A 22694-nucleotide genomic window follows, 5' to 3' on the forward strand; every position below is an offset into this window, starting at 1 on the left:
TGCTGGTACTGTAAACAAGACTATTATTTAATATAAATACTGACTGGTTTTTCCTACAGGTTAGGAATTGGAAAGAAGTCTGCCATCACACACAATAGCCAAGGAAAACTGCTAAAAATGTCACCACCAAAAGGGCTCTTAAGTAGAACTGTGCAAAGAAAAGGTGAAAGGATTTTTAGAATTCTAAAGTTATCTTAAATTTTTATACATTTCCTAAAATTTTCCAAATGCCTCTAATCCTCTGAAATCCTCTAATAGAAATATTGCAGTTTTCCTGTTTGCTTTGAATCAGTCAAAATACTTCACCTTGATGGAATAGAATTTTTTTTATTGTTATGTCAACTTTTAGTTTCATATTATAACATCAAAGTTATGAAGCAAAAAAAATTATAAATTAATAAGCATTTCAAAATGAAAGCTAAACACTTTACTGCAATCCTAAAAAAAAAAAAAAAAAAAAAAAAAAAAAAAAAACCAAACCAAATTAAAAAAACCCAAACCATCAAACAAAAAAAAAAAACCAAAAACAAGAACAACAATAACGAATTTTGAACTTACTCAAAGATTATTCCTGGTTGTTTTCTTTAAAGTATCTGTCTTTATATTTTGTAGCATCCTATATATAAATCTTAATCTCTGCTACACTTCAAGAGACTTTTCTGTTTAGACTGCAAACTCTTCAGAAAGGCCTGGCTCTTATTATACCTTTATAGGGCAGTCAGCACATCAGACCCCAAATTTAATTGTTGCCATTTATTACAAATAATAAAAATAATTTTGCCTATTGCTCCAGGCAACTGCACCCTCCTTGGAGCTGCAATTAGTGTAAGGGGTGAGAGTTCTGGAAGGAAAGATCTCCTAATTCCCATTTTATCACACATTTTACTGTATTGTTTGTGCAAACCTGTTGCTGCTCCAGCAATGTGACCACCATGTTATCATTCCTATTCCATAACAATGTTTGTTTTTAATTTTAATCAGGGCAATAAATATGATGGCGAGTCAAATACCATTGTCAGCTGTAAATCAAGACCTGAAAGCACAAAGCTGGGAGTCTGAGAGGATATAAACCATGGGGCCCACATTTCAAATGGTTGGATGTGATTGCTGTTCATTAAAGTGCTGCCTCAATATTGTGTGGATGTTATTAAAGAGATTTATAAAAGATAGATGTTTTTTAAAATATCCCACCATGATGCAGAAGCCTGGAGAAAACAAAGTGCTAAAAATGAACATATATTTGTTTTTATGTTGCCATGAATTTTAGTTCTTCGTGATGCATTACTCAATTTGTCAAAGAAGTAGCAGCTGTGTTCCAAGAAATATATGTTTGAAAATAATCCAATTCAAAGAAGCAGAAGAGTGCAGCTGGAAACAACCTTATTTCTTCAGAGAAGAGACAGTAAATCTGAATTTTCCTTCCCCTTCTCCCTCCAATTTAGGCTAAATCAGCCAGCTCTCCTGATAATTAAAACATTTCCTTCTCCAAAGCAAAGGATTTCTCCTTTAAACTTTCTGAAGGACAAAGGGAAGGGAAGAAATGTGTGTTTTCTGCAAGACATGGCCTCTGTTTTTCGAAGAAGAAAGGAGGTCCACACTTCCTTTTGGACAGACTATTTGAAGAGGAACAATCCAGCTGCTACAGAAACCTCAGGAAAGCAAATTTGGATGATTCTGGCAGTGGGGCAGATTTGGAGGGGTGGGGGGAGTGGTTTGGTTGATTTCTTTTTGAAGTGAGGAATGCTGCGAGGATAGCTCCTCTCATCCCTGTGCTCTGCAAAAAGGGAACAACAGGGATAAGTGTCAGCATGGAGGTGGAATTGGTGGGGAAAAGAGATCCTCTGGTCAGTCATTTATATATATATAATTCTGAGGAACCTCTTGTAAATGTTAAAAGTGATCAGAGGAAATGGTGTCAAGCTGCACCAGGGAAGCTTTAGATTGGATATTAAGGAAAATTTCTTCATGGAAAGGGTTGTCAAGTATTGAACAGGCTGCCCAGGGCAGTGGTGGACTCACCAGTCCTGGAAGCATTTTAAAAATGTTTGGACTACAGGGTGGTGGTGCTGGTTGGTGGTTGGGCTTGATCATATTAAAGGTCTTTTCCAACCTTAATGATTCTGTGGTTCTATGATAGATGTTAGATATGTGTATGAATATACAAACACACGTGTATATGTGTGAGTTGTAGAGTTAATGCTAGTAATGTCAGCCTGTCATAGGAACACGAAAGCAAAAATCCTCCTCTCACAAGGCTGGAAAGTCTCCTGGTGCCACATAAAGGTGAAATAATTTCAGCCAAAATTGGTAGCGAAACCAGAATATCATCCTATAAATAGTGGATTAATTCAGAAGTTCTGCTGGGCAGGAGATAACCTTGCCTGGATTCTGCTACAAGCTGGAAGGGCTCACATTTCCTACAATGAAGCAACATGTTTCTTATTGCAATCTAAATATGACCTGGACAGCAAGTTCCCTTTCCAGAAACCAAAAAGCCAGACAGACTCCACAGCTGTCTTTGTAAGTACCAGCGTTTGAAGGGCATTCCCTTCATCCTGTCAGGTTTGATTTTGGTTCATTACTCCTTAAAATGTTTCTATCCCTCCCCTTCAAAGGGATGGCCCTTGGAAGTCACAGTAAACTTTCAAGAAAAATGTCTCAAAAATTTATCTACAGGTTATTTGGGATTTTTTTTTTTTTGTTAAACATTTTTATTACTACAGTGTGGTTTAGAAGTAGTCCTGCAACATGGATGTCCCAAAGTCCTTTTTTATCCTTCTACAGAACTATAAATTCACTTAATGCATAAGACCTATTCCTTATGGGCAGATATAGATATAACCTCTGTCAGTCCAAAATTTACCTTAGTTGAACATGCTGTCAACTCCTACAGTTTGAAAACTGGGTAGGGTAAATAAACATGGAATGATTCACAAGAGGATAAAGGAGGGAAGAGAATGAGTGAAACTGAAAAATGTTCTTGGAAAACACATTGAAGTAAATAAGCAGTGTTAAGCTGTTCCGGGAGAAGATTTAAGAAGCTATGAATCAGAACAGACAACACTGCCCTAGAAGAAAAGAGAGGCCACAGAGTGACATCACTCTTAATAAAGAAAGCCCAAAGCTGCCAAGGCAGGTTGGAATTCCACCAAGAACGAGGGGATTTTGTCACTAGCTTTGAAGGGAATTACATTATGTCCTGTACATGGTGGACATAAGTAGAATTATATTAGATCAAGCCTTCTGCTCCTCCTCTTATTATAATGTCATCACAGTGTTTGAAGTATCTCAGAGTGCAGTGCCACATAAAACTTTCATAAGTTGATTTGCCAGGTGCAGCTTTAGCAGGAGTTGTATAATGCTTTTAGTTTTGGAACAGGGGCAATTATATCAGCTGTACCATCATTTTTGCAGTAGGACAGGAACAATTTAGACACTGACCCTCCAAAGACATTATGCACATCCCACCTGTTCATTTAACTAAAACAGTGACACCTCCACAGGGGTGGAAGAGCTGGGAGGGGAGCATTGGTCACAGTCGGAATGGCAGCTTGGTGTATCTGCTCATGTTATTGATTAAACTTCCTGACAACCACAGAGGGAAGTTAATTACTGGGAGGCAAATTAACACCCCTGCAAGATAATAGAGAAAACAATAATTGTATTAAGAACTCAGGGGGCTAAGTTTTCCTGGCCCTGAGCCTGAGGCTGTAAGCAGTGTTTGGAAGCAAACCACCGCTCCACTGCTCAGGGGCAAATACGTTGAACCATATTGATTGAAGTCTTTATTCTCTGTGATTAAAAAGCACCTTCAGCTGCCAGTGAGTCAGTTCAGACTGTTCACAAGGAGTCTTTCAATTAAGATTTCAAATGGGACTCACTTTGCATGGCAATGGGTCTGTCCTGGTCAGCAGAGAGGGACAGACAGTGTTGAGTGACCCAGGCACATCTGGGATGGGCTCTGCGCAAGGACTCTTGGAGGGGCATCCCCCAAACCCACCAAAGCAAAGCTCATCAGACAGCAAGGTTAGATTTGTGGCTTCTATAAATTGAAGAAATCCTCCAGCATTCAGTCTGAATTCCAGATTTCATTTTTAGTCTCATTTTATGTGCATTTAAATTGAATCACTGCAGCTGGAAAAGCAAGAATATGTCACTGGACTAAGACAGGACTTCCAGTGCAAACTGCCTTCACTGCAAATGATGGAGTGGGCCTATGAATTTATAGTCTGTCTGTGATGCCAAGTCAAACCTTGTCATCTTGTGACGTTATTTAGGATTTGAAATCTCAATACTGAGTCTGAAAATCATTCTGGGCATCTTTTCTCCATTATAAATGCAATAAGTTTCTTCTGATCAGAGTGTACAACACAACGTCTCTGTTTAAACTGACATTTCCAAATTATGCCTGCAGTTACCTTCTGCCCTTTTACTTCCTCTTAGTAATTTGAAACAGGTATAAATGAGACATTTGGTACATGTTTTAAAATGTCTGTCTTAGAATGTAGTTTCTCTTTGAGGGATTTTTGTTGGCCTCTTTTGGGGGAGAGCTTTTCTGTTTTTTTTCCAGGGGGCAGGGGGTGGTTATTTTCTCTTCTCCTGTAGCAGAAGAACCATAGCAAACACTATAAATGCCAAGATAATTTTTAGCTAGAGATTAAATGACAGTCTGAAATTTTTTAAGACAACATCACTGTATTTTACACAGGAGTCATTGAGGGCATTTTTTAGCTCTTAGGGTTGTCATTATCACTGCTGGTAAGAAGGAAGAAGGCTGGGACCCAGGTCAGTGTCTCCATGATGTCAATCTACAAACTTGGCTGCTGGGAAGAATTACCTTTTGTACTTGTCAGCCAGGTGACTTTGATTTGGATGCAGGTAGAGGCAATAAAAAGGAATCCCACAGTGTCCTCTTCTGCTAAAGCAGTTTTAAGAAAGGATTTGTGCCACAGGAATAGCAAAAATGTGAGCCTTATTGAGGTGGCAAACAAAATTACACTTGATTTTTCTGACTAGATAGAGGGATTTTTAAGATTAAATTTCGCAGTCTGAATGCAGATCTGCTGCAGCTTTTCTGGAGCTGTCCATCAGGAAGAACAGGACAGCAATAGTTTAAAATGCTTGTCTGAGAAGAGGAGGAGAAGATTGTTCCACTGGTTGCATTCCTTAATGCACTGTCAGGAAATATTAATATAATCCATAATTAAGGTGATTCCAGAACAATAGTGTATGAAATGGTGAAAAAGCTAGTACTTATCCAATGGTGCAGACTTCTTGCCCCCTGTGTCTTTATGTTGTGATTCACATTTGATCTTGAAGATTTGAATTTGCCTTTGACTCTCCTCATAATGTATTCTGTGCATCACAGAAGGTTTCTGTCTTCAGCACTGGACAATCTATTCAAATTTATTTACATTACTTTTTTTCTAGCTTGAAATCTAGTCTATTCAAATCCAAGTTAAAGATATAACTTTATATTTTGTTTAACTGCCTAGCTTTGCACTTACTGTCTCAAAGCATCATCAATATATTTTTAGCAAATTAAGTCCAGCTGTATCTGTTATTTTTTGATTGCTACAAAAAAAAGTAGATGAAAAAGTAACTCAACAGATGTATCACTCTTTATTGCTATGTGCTCAGCATCTAGGAGTATCTACATGCAAGAGTTACGACTATCATTCTCTTTTCTAAGAAGTACTAAGAGATTTGTGTAGCTTTTGAGATCAAGTATGATCACTTGCTATGGCTGGGTGTATTGATTGACTGTTGGACTGTCCCTGATGTTGGGACAGTCTCAGAATTGCTATTTTGTAGATTCTTTACAGCCTCAGCGATCACAAAGGCAGTGCTGTCCATCTGTAACAAACACATGAGGCTGGCATGGAGTGTAAGGAATTCTCCCCTGAGCACCTGCACTTCCAGGTGTGAGCCAATGCTCATTTCCAGCTTTGATTTTGCTGTATTTTACAACAGTTTGCAACCTGGCTGTTGGAGCAATTTCCAGTGTGAAAACAGGGATCAGGGTGCTCCACAAAAAACAGTGGAACATTTTTGAAGCCAGGAGTGAGGGCAGGGTCCTGTTTTATACAGACAGAGCGTGTGACCACAAAGGGTTGGTCAATCTTCTGTTGTGCTCGGCTTTCCTAAACCAATTCCACAGATGTGATGGAAAGAGTGGAAAGAGCCTTTCTTGTTCCTAAGTTGGTATTTTGCAGCATGGGCTTACTTCATTTGGGAAAATATGAGCTGAAGGAGAAGCGAGAGTTAGGAAGGTGTATGGTGATTTTCCACATTTTGCAGTTTTGAAAATGGAGATATAAATTCATGGCACTATTAAATGGATAATTCTCTAAATCTCACTGCAGATTATGGAATGCTGGAGATGATCTTTCGTATTACTTTCTGTAGGTTTTGCATAAAAGTAATTATATAGGATGCAAATGCTACCCCCCAAAAAATAATGAAATGGTTGGACTTCCTCATCTTCAGTATTACTGATTTTTAATTCAGTAATAAGCTTATCATCTCCTCTATTAGAATCCACTTTCTCCAGCCCTTTAAATCCAATTCTTTTATACAAGGGATTTTGGGAACATCATTAATTCAATCACTGTAAAGAAAGGGAAAAATATAATTGAACTGAGGAACAGGACTCCAAAGTCTCCAAAGCAATCTCTGCTGAGCAAACAAAAAAACTTTGTTAACATCTATACAGTGCTATGTATTAACTGAGGTTCAGACCTCATTTTCAGGTGAACCTTTCAAAACTGCATTTTTTCAGATGATTTTAAGTCTGTACATGTAAAGGGTAACCAATGCTCAATAGCAAGACATCCCAGAGTTATTAGGAATTATGGAATGCATTAGACATGAAATCCAAATCCAGTGAAACCAGGGATTTAAGAATAGCTTGCACCAGCAATTCATTTCTGTTAGTATTTGCAATCAGAGCAGTGATGGTGGATGGATGGACAATGAAAAATAGTTTCAGCAAATATTAATGTGAAAGTTAATATCAATTTACTTTGGCTGTACTTTCATCACTTGCACTTTCTGTGATACTGAAATTTACCTTTTGAATTATCTCTGCAAAGCAGATACAGAAGTGACTGGAAAAAATCAAACTCGACATTTTGAGAAGTTGTTTGTCATTTAAAGCTGTAGACGGATGCACTTCAAAATATTTGCAAGGTGACTTTTGATTAATTCTGTCTGTGTCCAACGTGTCTGTTGGAGTGAGCAGTGTTTGTGTTCTGTGGTCAAACCCTTCAAGGGCCTCAATGGCTCTGGCTCTGCTCCTCTAAAGCTTCTGCTGGACATTCAAGTCAAATCCCTGAAGTTAATGGACTACAAATTGTTTAAAAAATGTTATCTTCACTTCCTCAAACACTTCAAATGATTCACACAGGCACATATTTCAGTGCTTCACTGAATCACCCTTGAGCCCAGCTGTGACAGTCAAATTTCTGTCCAGTTTGTGGTGGGTGTGCTCTTTCCTTCTATCTTAGCTGGTATTTAAACTAAATGTTTAAAAGAATGGGTTTGTTGTTTCAAAGCTACTTTGAAATTATGTATCATAATATTTATTGTACATCTCCTGATCCCATGCTTTCCAAGGAAATATTCCAAAAGGGATTTTGTTGCATTCAAGGGAGGAAAAATCCACTGCTAAGCATATTGTGAAATATGCAGAGAGACGGCAACAAGCTCCCATTGCATGTCAGATATGTGAAAATAAATGCTTGATGGAAGATTTTACTTTCATATTTCCAGGAGGTCTCATAAATGCTAGTGATTAAAAAAAAGAAATTATGAAAATGCAATTTTGTCCTTTTCTATTGTGTGAGCAACACTACCATCATGTCCTTATTTCTTTTGATAGCCTTTTTCTTCCAAAAAATGAAATTACACTACAGGGACTGCTACAATTTTTTTTTTTTTCAATGTCAACTGCCAGATCACCTTAAAAGAAAATTGCTGTTATTTAAATGGAGTGTTCAGATTTCCAAAGATACTCAGCAGCCAGGATCAGGAAATGTGTGATGGCACAAGAAATGTGTGATCATGTTCTTATCCTTGTTGTCAGAATCCAGAGCCTGTGGATGGTTTTGGGGGTCTTCTTGACTTTCCTATGTTTTGGAACAGTGGATCATGATCTCTGGAACATGCTAAATTTCCATTCAGTGTTGTATGTCAGAATTAGTTTCTTTGTACATTAACTCTTTAACACTCTCAAAATCTTCCCAAACCAGTGATGTGTAACACAGCAAATTTTTTATCTGCATCGCCTTCAACACTGCCCCAACCATAAGCTGTGGAAGTCCCACCTACTTCCAAAATGGCAGAATTTTTTCAAGGAAACTTGACACTCTTTATTGAGGGAAACAAATTACATCCAAGTGCTTAGGTCAAACCTTTTTCCTGAAATAGAAAGGTGGAGTTCACTGAGGCACTGAGGTAGGAGAAACACCTGGACAAGTAGGTGCTCCTTTATTGGGGCAGAAGGGGAACAAGAAAATTGGCAATATTAAAGAACAATGGAACACTGAAAAGGTGAGGAGGGCTGCAGGGACACTCGAGAAGATTGCACAGCTTTAATCTAACATGGGTGGACTCCATAGCCTGGAATCTCTGGGAAACTTAGTGACCTGTGAAAGCAGCAGGTCAGACTGGATCACCAGTTTGTTTGTTGTTTTTAGTTGTCCCATCAGGCTACAAAACCCAGTGCAAGGCTACTTTCATGCATATCAGGAAAGGCAAATGGAGCCCTGCTTGATTCCATTAGAGGTGATATTTTTAGTGTTAGTGGTAAGAACACAGCTTCTTGGAATGTTTGAATGATGGTCTCAGGGAGAACTTTGCTTACACAGTAATCCAGCCAAACGCCTCAAGAAGCTAATGAAATTTGTTAATAAAGGTTGAACAGCTTTCGTATGGATTTTTGATAAGGAAACAGCTGCTCATTTTCTTGGGTAGTAGTAGAGTCTGGAGGCCCAAGATCTGATAAAGGAAAAGCAGATGGTTCAGAGTAAACAATTTGAAGAAGCTCTTATAATTTTTTTAAGATCTTAGTACATAACCTGACACTAAGAGGTAGTACAAAGCTCATTGAGCTAATGGTGATCAAATATTTATTGCTGAAGGGCAGCTAGAGAAATGAAAAAGGCAGCCAAATTTACTGAGAGATAAATAACATACTGCTGCACATCCTCCAAAATGGGATTTGAGTAGTTAAAAGTGCCAGAAGATCCTGAGTGAAATGCAGTCTGCACATGAGGATAACCAGCACTTTCTGACTTGGGTTGTGCTTGGTCACGTAACCTGCAACAGCCAGAGTGGCTCAGAGAGAATTGTCACTACCAGCAGGCCCAGATTGCAGACCAGAGCCTTCCTGTGTGGAAACCAGGACAATTCTCTGATCTCAGAATGGTTGAGATGGGGAAGAACCCCTGCTCCAAAGCCCTGCTGAGGCAAGGCCACCTCGACCCAGCTGCCCAGGACCGTGGCCAGTCAGCCTTCGGAGAAGTCCAAGAATGGAGGCTCCACAACCTCCCTGTGCCAGCACTAGGTCATCCTCAGTGAAAAACTGTTTCCTAGGGATCAGGAGGAACCCTCTGTGTTCCAGTTTCTGCCCATTTCCCCTTCTCCTGTTGCTGAGCACCACTGAAAAGAGCTTTGTTCTGTCCTCTTTGCACCCTCCCTTCAGGTATTTATATATTGTCCCTGAGCCTTCTCTTCTGCAGGCTGAACACCCCCAGCCCTCTCATGCTTTCTTCTTCAAAAAAAAAAAACATTCCTCAGTTGTTTTATCTTGAGCAGACAGGAGGAGAGATAACACAAAGAATAAACAAACCATCTTAAATAGAATATTTACTTGTTCCTCTTTAAACGAAATCCTGCCCACAAACACTGAATGGCCTCAAGTGAACCCAGTAAGTCTTACAGGTCTGTATTAGGGGACAAGATTTGTTTCTGGAGTCAGAAGACTAGTTTGTAACATCTAGGCTAAGAAAGGGTTTGGAAGCATAAAAGGTAAAAAATTTATTCTCTTGTATTTACCTTTAGCTGACTCTGGAGTTCACAGTGTCATAGAAAGGAACTCATTAGTTCATTAATTCCCCTGCCATTAATAGTAGACTATATGGGCCAGCAGTGACTGCTCTGGTTATTTTGCCCCTTGCTGCTCAGACTGAAATTATTTCATAATCTGGCCTCCTTTCTAGTGAATTCATTTTTTATTACGAATAGATTAGAATAAAGCAACATACTGTTATTTCAGAAGCTGACTTCCAGTGATTTAGACAAAGACTTAGCAGTTCTTTAGTTTTCCTGAATAAAGGTCACTTTTGTTGCCAGAACATGCTGTTAACATGGATCAGATCACACTGATATTTGTTAATAATTTTTCATTATGGAAATATTGCTCAAGCTCCAAATGTTTCAGAATATGTCTCAATGGTTATATATATATATATATATATATATATATATATATAAACATTCCTCAGTGTGGCTGGGAATCAGTGTGGCTGGAAATGCTTACAGATCATGTGTGACAGCACTGGAAGAGCTGCTCAGTGGTAATATATGATTTATATGAGGTTGGCTGCTCAATGACTAAGCTATCAATCAAAAATACACATGCTAACTTTTTTTCCAAGAGCAGACCCCTACAAGGTTACCTATCTCATCTTCCCACAAACATCTTTATGCAAAACACTTCATGAGATAAAAGCAGAAATATTAGAAGCTACCTCTGAGTTGTGGAATTCATGCTTGGTATATTTATTAGATTGAAAATGATTTTAATATTTCAAGGGCTAAAGAGGGGAGCGTGGCATATGTCTTAATGATGTTAATAACCTAAATTTCACACTTCTTAGTAACCACACCTACAAGCAATTACCAAATTGACAGATATATGTGAAGTTGGCATTTTAGTGATTCACCCAGCAGAGCTAAGAGTCTTTTAAAAGCCCAGAATTTAACTCTTACCAATTTTCCCCTGACATTCGTGTCACAGACCTGAGCATAGCACTAGAAATGTAGCTGACAATGATTCAAACTGATAATTAACTTGATATCCATTATACAGCTCGCTGTAAGAATCCTCCACAGACCCAGACATGTGTGTGTGTGTCCTTCCAGCTTGACTAAAATTGCTGTTAAGTAGGTGCCTACAAAGGACATTTTTCAGGCACTGAACAGTGTCACAGCCCATTCAGATAGGATAAAATATGGCAAAATATGTGCTCTCTGAAGAGTCAATATATTTGCCCCAGTTTGCAAAGTAGTAAATGATAGCATGGCTCCACAAATAATTAAAGGTGTCCAAATAGTCACTGGGAAAATGCACCCAAATGTACACAAAACCAACACATCAATTCATGCTTTTACAGTCAGACATGTCTGTGATCCTCCAAGGAGAAATATTTTAAGTTCTGATGTCCTCCTGCTGAAAGTGAGAATGGGGATGGGAAAAGGGCCTCAGATCTTCTAAACAGACTCATATGAAAACAGCATCAGGTTAAAAATTGCAACAAATGACATTTTAACTGATACAGGGTCTCTTGAAATTATCAGGTCTCTTGAACTGAGGAATCAGTCTTTAACAATAAAGCAAGAAATAAAAATGGATGTATATAAAGTACTGTTCATTCACACTCTTTTACTGATATTTATTCTACCCTTCCCTTGACCACTGTTTGGTCTTCCTCCTTTTCTCTTCTACTGATTTGTTCTCTTTCTCCAACACAACTCATTAGAACCTGTGTTTTTTGTATTTTTTCCTGACTTTTCCTTATCTCCCTCAATTCTTTTTTTTTTCTCAACAATTTTTCCCAGGTCTGCTGAACTCTCCTTACTTTTCCCACCATATGGCTGGACAGCTGTTTCTGATAGCACTGAACAACTGAGTTGTGAAAACAGTTGTTTAGAAGCTGATTTTACCTGTAGCTCTGATTCTCTGTGGGATGGGAAGTTCTGATGATCAGGACAGGTGAAATGATGTATGAAACTATGGATTTTTTTTTTTTTTTTTTTTTTTTTTTTTTTTTTTTGTTAAGGTTGGGATTAAATTAATGAGAAGATGGTATTTTTTAGGTTTAGATGTTAATTAGTTTTTATTTATATTATAGTTTCACAACCTGTGAGTTCCATAATATTTTATTTTAACAAACTAAAAATGGAATTGTATTTTTCTTTTTATAAGGTTTTTAAAGAAATTATATTTAAACTATTTTCATTTTTAACTCAATACTTAATTACTCCTGTTTTGTAATGTGGATGATTTGTAATGTGGATTTTTTTATTTAATTATACAATGCTACTTAAATTCATGAAAAAGAAGGTGAAGAAGAAGGACTAGTTACTGTTTTAAAACTTCTATCTTGTTATATATATATTATTATATTCTAAAACTTTAAACTCTAGGGTTTTTTGCTATGTGATAGTATATACTTCTATTTAAGTATTTATTATTTTATCTATTTATCATTTTGGTCCTATTATTTAATTTTGGAAGTTTTCTTTATGATCCCAGGTTAAATGTAGTGTTTTCTTGGGGATTAATGTTTGTCAGTATAGAAAGTCTAAAATTCTTAGTAATTAGGGTTCTAGCATGAAAGAAACTTTGATGCATTCGGAAAATCTAATGTGGCACAAACGAGTTGTAAAAACATGGATGGGGCCAGCTGAAACCCAAACCATTCTATGAGATGCAGCCAAAGAGGGGGGAAAAAATTAATTAAAAAAAAAAACACCCTCACCAGATTCTTCAAATTCACTGTTGTATGCATTCCAAGTCTCACTTATGCGGAGCAGGTTCTCTTCCATGGCTTGAATGTCCATGTAGGGACAGTTGCACTCCGGGAATTTGGGGCCGCACTGACACCAGCAGTCATTGTCCTTGCAGATGAACTCCCCCTCTGAATTGCAGGCAATGTAGCTCAGAGCTGCCTGTACAAAATGCTCTTGCAGGTACTCAGGAAGGATGACCTGAAGACCTGTAGGAAATGGAGGAAATATTTTGGTGTTAAACACAAAGGAAGTTCTGGAGCTGAGCAGCTTCCCCAGCTTACGTAGCAAACAAACAAACAGTTATGAAAAACAAAAATATATGGAGATTTCAGGACAATTTGCACATCTGTCCAGCATTTGTACTATGTCGTGTATTTCCTTTCTTAATAATTATTTTCAGACATATTCCTCACATTTCCCTCTCAGCATGGAACATCCATCCACTAATGAGTAACCTGTATTCCTCAGACAGAGCATTTATTGCCTTAATCTTTCTAGGGGGATTGGGTAACATCAACTTCTCCTTGCTGAGTGAACAGCAGCCAGAGCCTTGCAGCAGGAAATCACACAGCTGAATTATAATCCTGGTGCCAGCAATAATGCAGATTCTGAAAATGCTGATGAAAGGAAAGCAGCCCTGAGAGACAGAGTAAAGAGACAGCATAATCAGAAAAAGAGGTGTAAACATTTCCATCCAAAATTGGGCTTGTTTTCCATGTTTCCTTTGGCACAACAACATGTAGCTTGTCTAAATAATTCATTATCTCCTGTGATTCTGTAGGGGCAAACTAAGAAGGAAGGTGGAAATTGGGTTGGAAGAAGTCTTTGAAAAATAAAATTTGGCTGATTATTTTTCTAGCATTGGTAGCAAATTGCTGTGGTACAGTCAATTGGATGTGAAGGGTAGGGCTACAAAACCTTGAGTAAGAAAATTCATTCTTAAATCTACATAAGTTTTAGCATGGAAAGGGTGCAAAGTCCATCTCCTGTGAGGCTTCAAAAAACTCCTGCTACAATTCCAATGAATTTCTCATCATATCAATTGGGTATTTGATGATATAAGTTTCTTCTCCAGAGGCACTCGGATGATTTCACAGAGATTTATCCCTTATTTTTAGGTATATACAAAACTATAGCTATAACGGGAATTTCAGAACCCTTCCAAGTCAAAACTCATACACAACTGCTGAAACCTGGTCTGGCTGTGCTTCCTTCTGTCTCGTGTCAAAATTTGGAAAACTCTGCTACTCTCTTGTGAAAAAACATTCTTTTTCCGACCATAGAGGCTGTGAAAGGAAAAAAAAAGCCCAGTACAATTCTTTCATTAAAGAGTTTTCACAGTTCTGATAATACATTTCTCCACATGACAACAAACCAGAGTCTGAGAGATGCAAAGATTATTTTCCAAATTCTAACTGACAAACGTCATGAATATGCTGGAAACTGTCAAAAAATTATATTTTCTGGAAATATTCATGGCATCCCAGTGGAAATGACAAGTTTTTTCTAAAAAAGAAAAATCTCTGGGAAATAATTTTATGCTTTTATGGATTTAATTGGTTCTTGGGAGAAAGGAAATATGGATATTTTAAGGAAGAGTCATGGAATCATGGACTATCCTGAGACTGAAAGGACCACAGGAATCATCATTCCTGACATCTGTTCCTAATATCACCAACAACCTTACACTGTTTGTCTGAGTGATTTACAAACTCATATAGAAAACTTTAAATCTTGGAAATAACTGTATATCTACCTTCAACTGCAAATTAAGAATTGTATTGCTCTCTCATGGCGTAGAGTCAGAAGTGTGCACAAGCACACACATTAAAGAGAATTTAGTGCTTGTTTTCATAGTCATAATTTGCTCATGCTTTATTTTTGTAACTGAAAATAAAAATTTATTAATGGCCTAATACCATAAAGGGTGACTTTTCAAAAATTTTTATGTCTTAATATGTAGGTCGGGAAATGCTTTTGCTGGGATTTTGAAAAAAATATTTACAAATGATGACTCTCTTCTTCCTTTTGCTTCCTCTTTCTGCTTCTATTTTTCATTTTTATTTATACACAATTACTACTATTTTCCTAACGAGTGAGATTTTAACCTTCCAAGTTTTTTTGTTTTGTTTTTTTTTTTTTTAATTTCCAAGAGGAGGAGCGCTTTGATTCCTCCTGATGTAGAGTATTTGAAAATGTACACCCTGTTTTTCTGGTGACTCCATCAATTTTGGTGCAACAAGTGCAGGGGGTGTAAGCTACTGCTCAGTATGTGCAAAGCAGGCTGAGCACACTAAATGTCACCCCTAGCTTGGTGGGATCTCTGGGAATTCAGGCTGTTTAAGAGGTGTGCCTCTGGATGCTAAATAGGGATGCAAAATGTTAACAGGGCCATTCAAATTATTTTCTGATGGATGCAGAAATTGTTTCCATTTGAAAGGCAACACGAGGTACTGACATTTCCTTCACTTTGGCTGGAATGAACCCACTGCACACACTCACACACAAAAATTAGGAAAATGACCTTTTATGAGGTGAGAGAAAGAAAAAACAAATAGCGTGATAAATGTCACCCCATTCCAAAAACAAATTAATGAAATTGCACCTACATACCTTGCAACTGAATCTTATTTTCAGGACTCTGAACCAGAACAGAGCTGACAGAATCTAGGTTGTCATAGTTACTGCAGCCGAGGGGACCCGTCCGTGTCTCTGTCACCTGGTGGGAAGGGAGAAGCACTCACTGGATTATCCAAAGCAGATGAGGAGTTCAGAAGATTGCTTCATAAAGTTTCCCCCTATTTCAGCCAGAAATACATGTCAGACTTAATTATGGTGACAATTAAGAATATACGAATATACATAATTAATAAATGACTATTTAATTGCCAAAAGGATGAGTGCAAAGGTTTTAGCAGCAGGAAGTGCTGTTTCTATCACAGAGAATCCTTACAAATACCCCATCTTCACAATAATACACAAATACTACAGTAGCATAATGCTAGAGTGGTGTAATGCCACACCAACCGTCTAAAGACAATTTATTTTCCACAGCTGTGGGAATTACAATGAGTTTGCTAAATACTCAGTTTACAAAATACTAAAATAAAATATAAATACTAAGTTTATAAAAAATGGACTGTGATTTTCCCCTCTTGAAAGTTGTGCGTGTGACAAGTCCTACTTGAAGTCATGGAAAAAGCTTTGACTATTCCAGTGAAGAAGATCAGGATTTGGAATTAAAAACCCTTTATGAACTGTATTTATAATGGTGGTAATGATGGGATGGGTTTTTTTTATTATTTTCATAAGGGAAGGGCCTAAGTTTAGGCACAAAATTCTGGATATTCTGTCTGTTGTAATCACCAAATCCATGGCCACAGAACCAAAATACAGCTACATTTATCAAAACAGAACCTCCACCAGCAGAGCTCTGGCTTAACAGTGAAGGTTTGAATTTGGGAGAGAGCAGTTATTTATATCATAGAATCATTAAGGTTGGAAAAGCCCTTTCAGATCTTCAAGTCCAAACATTAACCCAGCACTGCCAGATACACCACTAACCCATGCCCTAAGCACCACATCATGGTTTTTGAACACTTCCAGGAGTGGTGCTTCCACCACTGCCAGTGACTGGCCATCCTTTCAGTGAATAAATTTTTCCTAATATCCAACCTAATTGTCTATCCCAGGTGCAACTTGGTGAGTAAACACATTTAAATAAATTTTAAAAATTTACATGCTTCCTGGAATATTATATATAATTCTTATGTGTTAAGAGTTTCTTTCTAAAATGAGAAGTACAACCAATCCCTCTGTCATGTACCTCCCAAACTGTTCTCAGCCACTCTGCTGGAACTTCCTACTTCTCTTCCTTTGACTGTTTCAGAAATTATGGCCAGATTTATCCTTATTTTGTACCTGCCTCAGTTTTGAATACAACCACTTCTATTTTCTGTTACTTCAGGTATCATATCTGGCTCTGGATCTCCTGGAGAATAAGCCTAAATTACAGGGTGAGGGAGCAAATTTCCAAAATGCAGACATGCACTGAGCAAGTGCCAGCCATGCAACCAGACAACAAATTGCAAAGAACAGAAGGGAGAGGGCAATTTGAACAGTCGGATTTGATGGCAATATGAAGGTTTGCTGATATAAAACCTGATTTTTCATGTTGCTGAGGGTTCCCTGACTCGCACACAGCCTGTGGGTGGCTGCAGCTGGGCCATGATGTCCTTGAAACCTTCTGAGTTTATGTTCTTCTGATTTATTCTTCTGAGATTTCACATTCTTCTTGCCCTTTTGCAAAGACTATAGGACATTTCCTGCCATTTCAAGCTCCTGGCACCTTCCCATCACTTTCAGGTGGAGTTCCTGAGGGTGGACAGCCCATGGAGAGGACACAGAACTGGCCTACACCAAACCTGTGAGCAGAACTCGACATGCATGAGGAAAAGGGACCAAGCCAGGCTGTGTCCTCTCTGCACATATTTGGCAATCTTTAATATTTATGACAGCTGCAGATTTGCCATGGTTTTTGCTTAATCAGCACAAAGACTCTTGCAGAAGGATAAGATTTGGATTGGACATGGCTGGAATGACAATTGTGATTTGATCCTTCAGTCCTCTGCCAACAAGTAGTCTAAGATTCCATTCTAAAATATGTTTTTTTTTGGAAGTACCCCCAGTCCATATATAGAATCCTAATCTCTTTATGCAATAACAAAGAGTGTTACCTAGGTTAAATAAGAGAAATAGCCAGAAGACAAAAAAAAAAAAAGGTAAATGTTGTAATGAATTTTATCCTTACTCTGACATATTATGCTCAGCATTCATCTGTGCAATTCTTTATTTAAAGATCCATTTATTTTAGTGTTGCTTTCGTTGGCATATTATTATTATCGCTTTCAAGCATTTCTCTATAAGGCAATGCAGTTTCATAAAGTTATATGGAATGTATAAACTATAAAGCAAATATTACCATTCCTATCCATTCCTATTACTCTTTTATGTCCCCTGAAATCACAGAATAAGGAAGGGTGCTAAGGAGCTTTGTAGTTATTGTGCCCCTTTTTGTTCATATTTCTTCACTCTTATCTGAATTATGCCAGACATAGGTAGAGACTGCCACTGTTTTGAGTGATAACATTTATAAATACATTGATTCAGAAGAAAATTATATAGAGCAGTTTTGATATGAATTACAGACAATCATTGCAGTGAAGTAATTAAAAATTGTAATAATAATAATAATAGACAATTCTCTATAAATACGTGAATAAATAAGGACCTTTTCTAAATGTTCATTTTTCATTCCAATCTCTATATATATGTTATTCATTCTTTTTACTTTTCTAGGAGTCTTCACATCCTCTGTCAGCTGCCTTGCTCTGGTACTCTTATTTTCTGCATAGAAAATACATTGCAACAAGAAATTCAAAACGAATAATTTCAGTATGTAAAAAAGAAATGCTAAGGAATATAAAAGTCATCCAACCTTCAACTTTTGATGGATGACAATTCTAGTCAGAGGTCAAAGCTATGCAGTTACATATGTTTTTGTGTACACTACATAAATCCTATTCCATAAAGATTGTAAATTAGAAAAAAAAATTGTGAGTGATTGATAAATGAAAAGCCTCAAATTTCTATCAAATTTTCAGATCAGATTAAAGGATTTGATTTTCCTGAATTATACAGGTACAGGCTAGTTTGGGTTGGAAGGGACTTCAAAGAATATCTAGTTCCAACCCCTGCCACAGGGACATTTCCACTAGGCTGAGTTAATCCAATCTCCATCCAGCTTGGTCTTGGACCTTTTGGGATAACTTTGGTGATAAAAAGGCAGACTAGAGAAGAAGAAAAAAAATTTTGAAAGGATAAAAATACATTAATTGTGGTTTGAGCCAAGTGTTACTGATGATTTTACATTTTTTTTTTTGTTTCAGCAACAATAGGAATGAAATTGGAAAGGCAATGGCACGTCTTTAATTATCTCCCAAGCAGAGAAGTGTGACTATGTTCAGTCCCAAGATCGCAGCTGAAAACTGTTTTGTCAGAATGTGTATGAAAAAAAGATGAACCAAAAAGAGGAGAGGGACAGGTAATAAATAGAAATTCAGATTATGCTGGGATGTAGCATGGTCCAGAAGTGACTGACGTTGTGCAAAGAGCTCCAGAACCAATATTTGTTTTGCATGACCTGCAACCCACAAAGAACATTAACTCACAAAGCAAAGCACCACAGAACAAAGTTATTAAACAACCAAAACCCCCTAAGAACCAGTAAAAAACACCTGTGAAGTCATCTGACACGAAGCAGGCAGGATGTTCTCCAGCGCCTTTTTTTCAGAGATTATCATGGAACAGGTGTCCCTGGGCAGCAGAGTTTTCAGTTCCCAGAAATAAACTCTAACATTTGGCATTAATGAGACAAATGCCTACAGTTTTCAGTCAGTTAAATCTCATAACCATGGTGATAATGACCCGATTATAAGTGCACTGAGAACATACCTCCTAGCACTTAAGCAGGGCTGAATTCTTGTGATATCAGTGGGTAGTATTTCCCTGGGAAACAGCCTGCTTTTTTTGTCCATGGTAATTAAGCCAACAGAAGACTTTCCTAATAAAAGGGAAATACGTTTCTGCAGAGATTTTGCTCCTGGTGAGTCCTTTTAAGCACATGTAGCTAATATTCCTAACGAAGTGCCCATGCAGAGGTGGTGTGTGCCTTGCATAAAGGACTGTCCTCTTTAGCAGGACTCTCTAAAAATGGGTTTGGCTTCTAAGGATGAGAAGTGAGCCAGCACAAAGGAGGATGAGGCAATTCTGCTGGTCACTGCAGAATAGGCAGCTACGCTGACATTCACATAAACCTCTTTAATGCTTCAAACATTCAAATAAGGATTTAGAGCAAACTCCTCATATCTGCATGAGGGAGCAAAGTCTGCTCTGAGTGGCTGTGCCGACAGAAGATGGGGCAGAAGTGTGGAATGTGGGGAAACTGAAGCTTTGGGACTCTCCTGAGTAACACAATGGTGGTGCTGGGCTGTACCCGGTGATCTTCGAGGTCTTTTCCAACCATGATGCTCCTGATTCCATGACCCTCCTACCAACCTCACCTTCAGGCCTTGTCCTGAAGCCCATGCTCCCACCCCCTGTAGTCCCTGCCCATTCTGCAGTCAATGCTCATTTCACCTTAAAAAAGAGTTGATCAAATAAATAGGTACTAAATGTACTTTCTATTTAGATGTGCATCTCCTGCCAACTCTTTTCTTTCTTTTCCCCCAGGCTTGACAATTTTTCACAAAAAGCACCTCTATTCCAGCACTTCCCTTTGCCACACAATAGTTGCTGCTCCACTGCCCTATATTTGTCATTGAACATACTAAAAAACTCCTGCTAATGAGTGTGCAATTAAAATAAATCAAATTGTCTGAGTGTTCCAAGCACTGATACTTCTCAGCTACAGGCTAGATGAACATTTCTGAGGGAGGTACAGACAAACCAGAAGCATTCACAATGTCAGAGGTTAGATTCATGTTTTCAATATGATATTTTTAATTGCCAGGAATCTAAAACAATACCTCAAAGGCATGACATATTTTGAACAGATTTTCCAGCAGCATAGGGCTGACACTTCAATTTGAAGAGCCCCCTAACTCAATTTGAAGAGCCTACCTAACTCAGGAGACCTGGAAACACTCCCACCATATTTTTCTGTCATCTATAATATGGAAGAGGAGCAGTAAACTTGATCTTTCTGCAAAAGAGATAATTGCAAAATTTCCATTAACTTCATTAGAAGGGAAATAGGGACTTCTTTCAAGTTTCTGGGCAAGGAGATGACTTTGAATTTTACTGAATGCAGCACTAAAGCTTCCCAAGAGATCAGTCTAATCCTTCCATTCGCACTTCTTTGTTTCTACACTCCCAGGAATTTACTGTGAACCAGATTGTTACCTTAAAATAACAAGGAAATTGAAATGCGTTCTTCTTACATAAAACATTAAATACTTCAGAAATCAGAATATTTTGGGAACTGGAGATGAACTCTCACTATTTGAATTCTGCTCAGTTACATCTGCTGAAAATGCCATGATTTTTTAAGGCTGTTCAGGTCTGTCTGATAGGGAACAATCCCCTTTCTGCTCAAGTCTATTCTCCACTATCTCAGGGAGCAATATATTGTCTGTAAGTTCCAGGAGAATCCACAAGAATATTGGAACAAGTCTGGCAGCACTGACAGCTCTGGCATCACAGCCACGATTTTCCCTTTTCAAGGACATTTGAAATCCGCTGCCTGTCAGATGCCACATTCCCATGCAACCTTCTGGATTGCAACAGGGGAGTTTGCAGGAAATGAAGCTGCTGGAAAACCAGTCAGGGCAGCCATTGCCAGAGCCTTTATTTCCTGCACTTTCAGAAATCAAAGGTGCATCAGCCTCATACAGAGAATAAGGACAGGCATTATCTCCAAAAGAACAGGTTATCTCTTTTAATTAATCTTGAAGAGATGACAGTGAAGTTCTCTTACAGAGAAATAATAGAGTTAGCAAAAATTTAATAAAAACAGAGGATTTTGTTTCAGTCTCCATTTAGCTACTTCTGCTTGCCCATATCTTACTTAAATTAACACTAATATTATTTTTTTTCTCAGCTTTTATTGCCTAAAGAGACAGCTGAGCAACAAACAGCAAATGAAATCTATATATTTGCTTTAAAAGATAAAATTAGAAACAGAGAGAACAGTGCAGATACAAATTAAAATAATATTTCATAAAAATCTCAAGGTATCTGCAGAAAGCAAAAGCAAAGATGCCTACTTAAGAAAAACCCATTGCCCAACTTTATACCCTTTTCCAAACATAATTGCATTACTGCAATTGCAGTAATTGCATATGAAGGACAAAAAGCTCCAAAGAAATTTGGGGGCTCATACTGTCTGGGTGAAATGTCTACTTACATTTAACCCAACTGCAAAATCCCATGCAAGGACTCCCCAAGAGTACTGGGTACAGGTTTTGTATCTTCATGGACCAGCTCCAGCAGGCAGTGATGAGGCCACTGGGATTTTTCACTTTGCCCCCATTAGTTTCAAGAAGACAGAATGATTTGTCTATTTATAACTCACAGATATTATTAGTCATAATAATACTGCAGGTGAATGGATTTTTTTTTTTTTTAATGTTGGGAAAGTGTGAATAAAAAAATAAAGTCCTTCCTAAATTAGGATAACAAGCTAAAATGTTCCTTTTCTTTTTGAGGTGTCAGGAGAAAGATCCTCTTGGTAAATATAAAAATTATCTTTGGATCATCTGGCAACATTATACCTTTAATGTGGTCCAGTCTTAAAATCATGTATTTTCTATTTTTAAGAGAAAAATAAAAAATTGTAAAACCCCAAACTTGTGCCAAAGAAAAAATGTGATGGGTTAACATTAGATCCTAAAAAGAGCATGAAGGGCATTTAAAGTCTTGAAGCTTAAAAATCAAAATGATAAGGGCAGGTTAATTAAGGACTCAATTTTCCATCGAGATTTTACCTTTGATTATACATTTCCGTGCAATTCTAAAACTTGTCTGCAGTATTCTTTTCAGCAACATCTCTAACAAGTCAGTAATTTCAGCTGTTTCCAGCTCTTAGATTTGCTGCCCAGAAACTCCTGAGTTATTTGTGCTGTCCGTGGCACTCCAGCTCAGCACACCCCGCACCTCCCTGGCGGTCACGTCTGCAGCAGGACATTTTTCATGTCCATTTTATTTTGCCATCAAACTCCCCCTCCTGGGGTTGTCATCCCAAGCTCTCACAAGGAATCACATTAGTGTCCATAACAGGGGTGTCTGCCTGGCTCACAGGGATGTGTGCAGGGATTTATTTTTAGGTTATATCCTCA

General features: G+C 37.9%; 1 protein-coding gene across 3 annotated transcripts in view; it reads right to left on the reverse strand.

The window, feature by feature from the left end:
* Positions 1-22694, reverse strand: part of BRINP3 (BMP/retinoic acid inducible neural specific 3) — a 200321-nt gene that overhangs the window by 46131 nt on the left and 131496 nt on the right. For all 3 annotated transcript variants that reach the window (XM_053951027.1, XM_053951025.1, XM_053951026.1), the window contains 2 exons: positions 15412-15517; positions 12768-13004 (listed from right to left, as the gene is read on the reverse strand). In XM_053951027.1, coding sequence (XP_053807002.1) covers positions 12768-13004; positions 15412-15517 — 343 coding nt within the window. The remainder of the gene's footprint in view (positions 1-12767; positions 13005-15411; positions 15518-22694) is intronic.

Source organism: Vidua chalybeata, chromosome 9 (assembly GCF_026979565.1).
Source record: "Vidua chalybeata isolate OUT-0048 chromosome 9, bVidCha1 merged haplotype, whole genome shotgun sequence".
Classification (NCBI taxonomy): domain Eukaryota; kingdom Metazoa; phylum Chordata; class Aves; order Passeriformes; family Viduidae; genus Vidua; species Vidua chalybeata.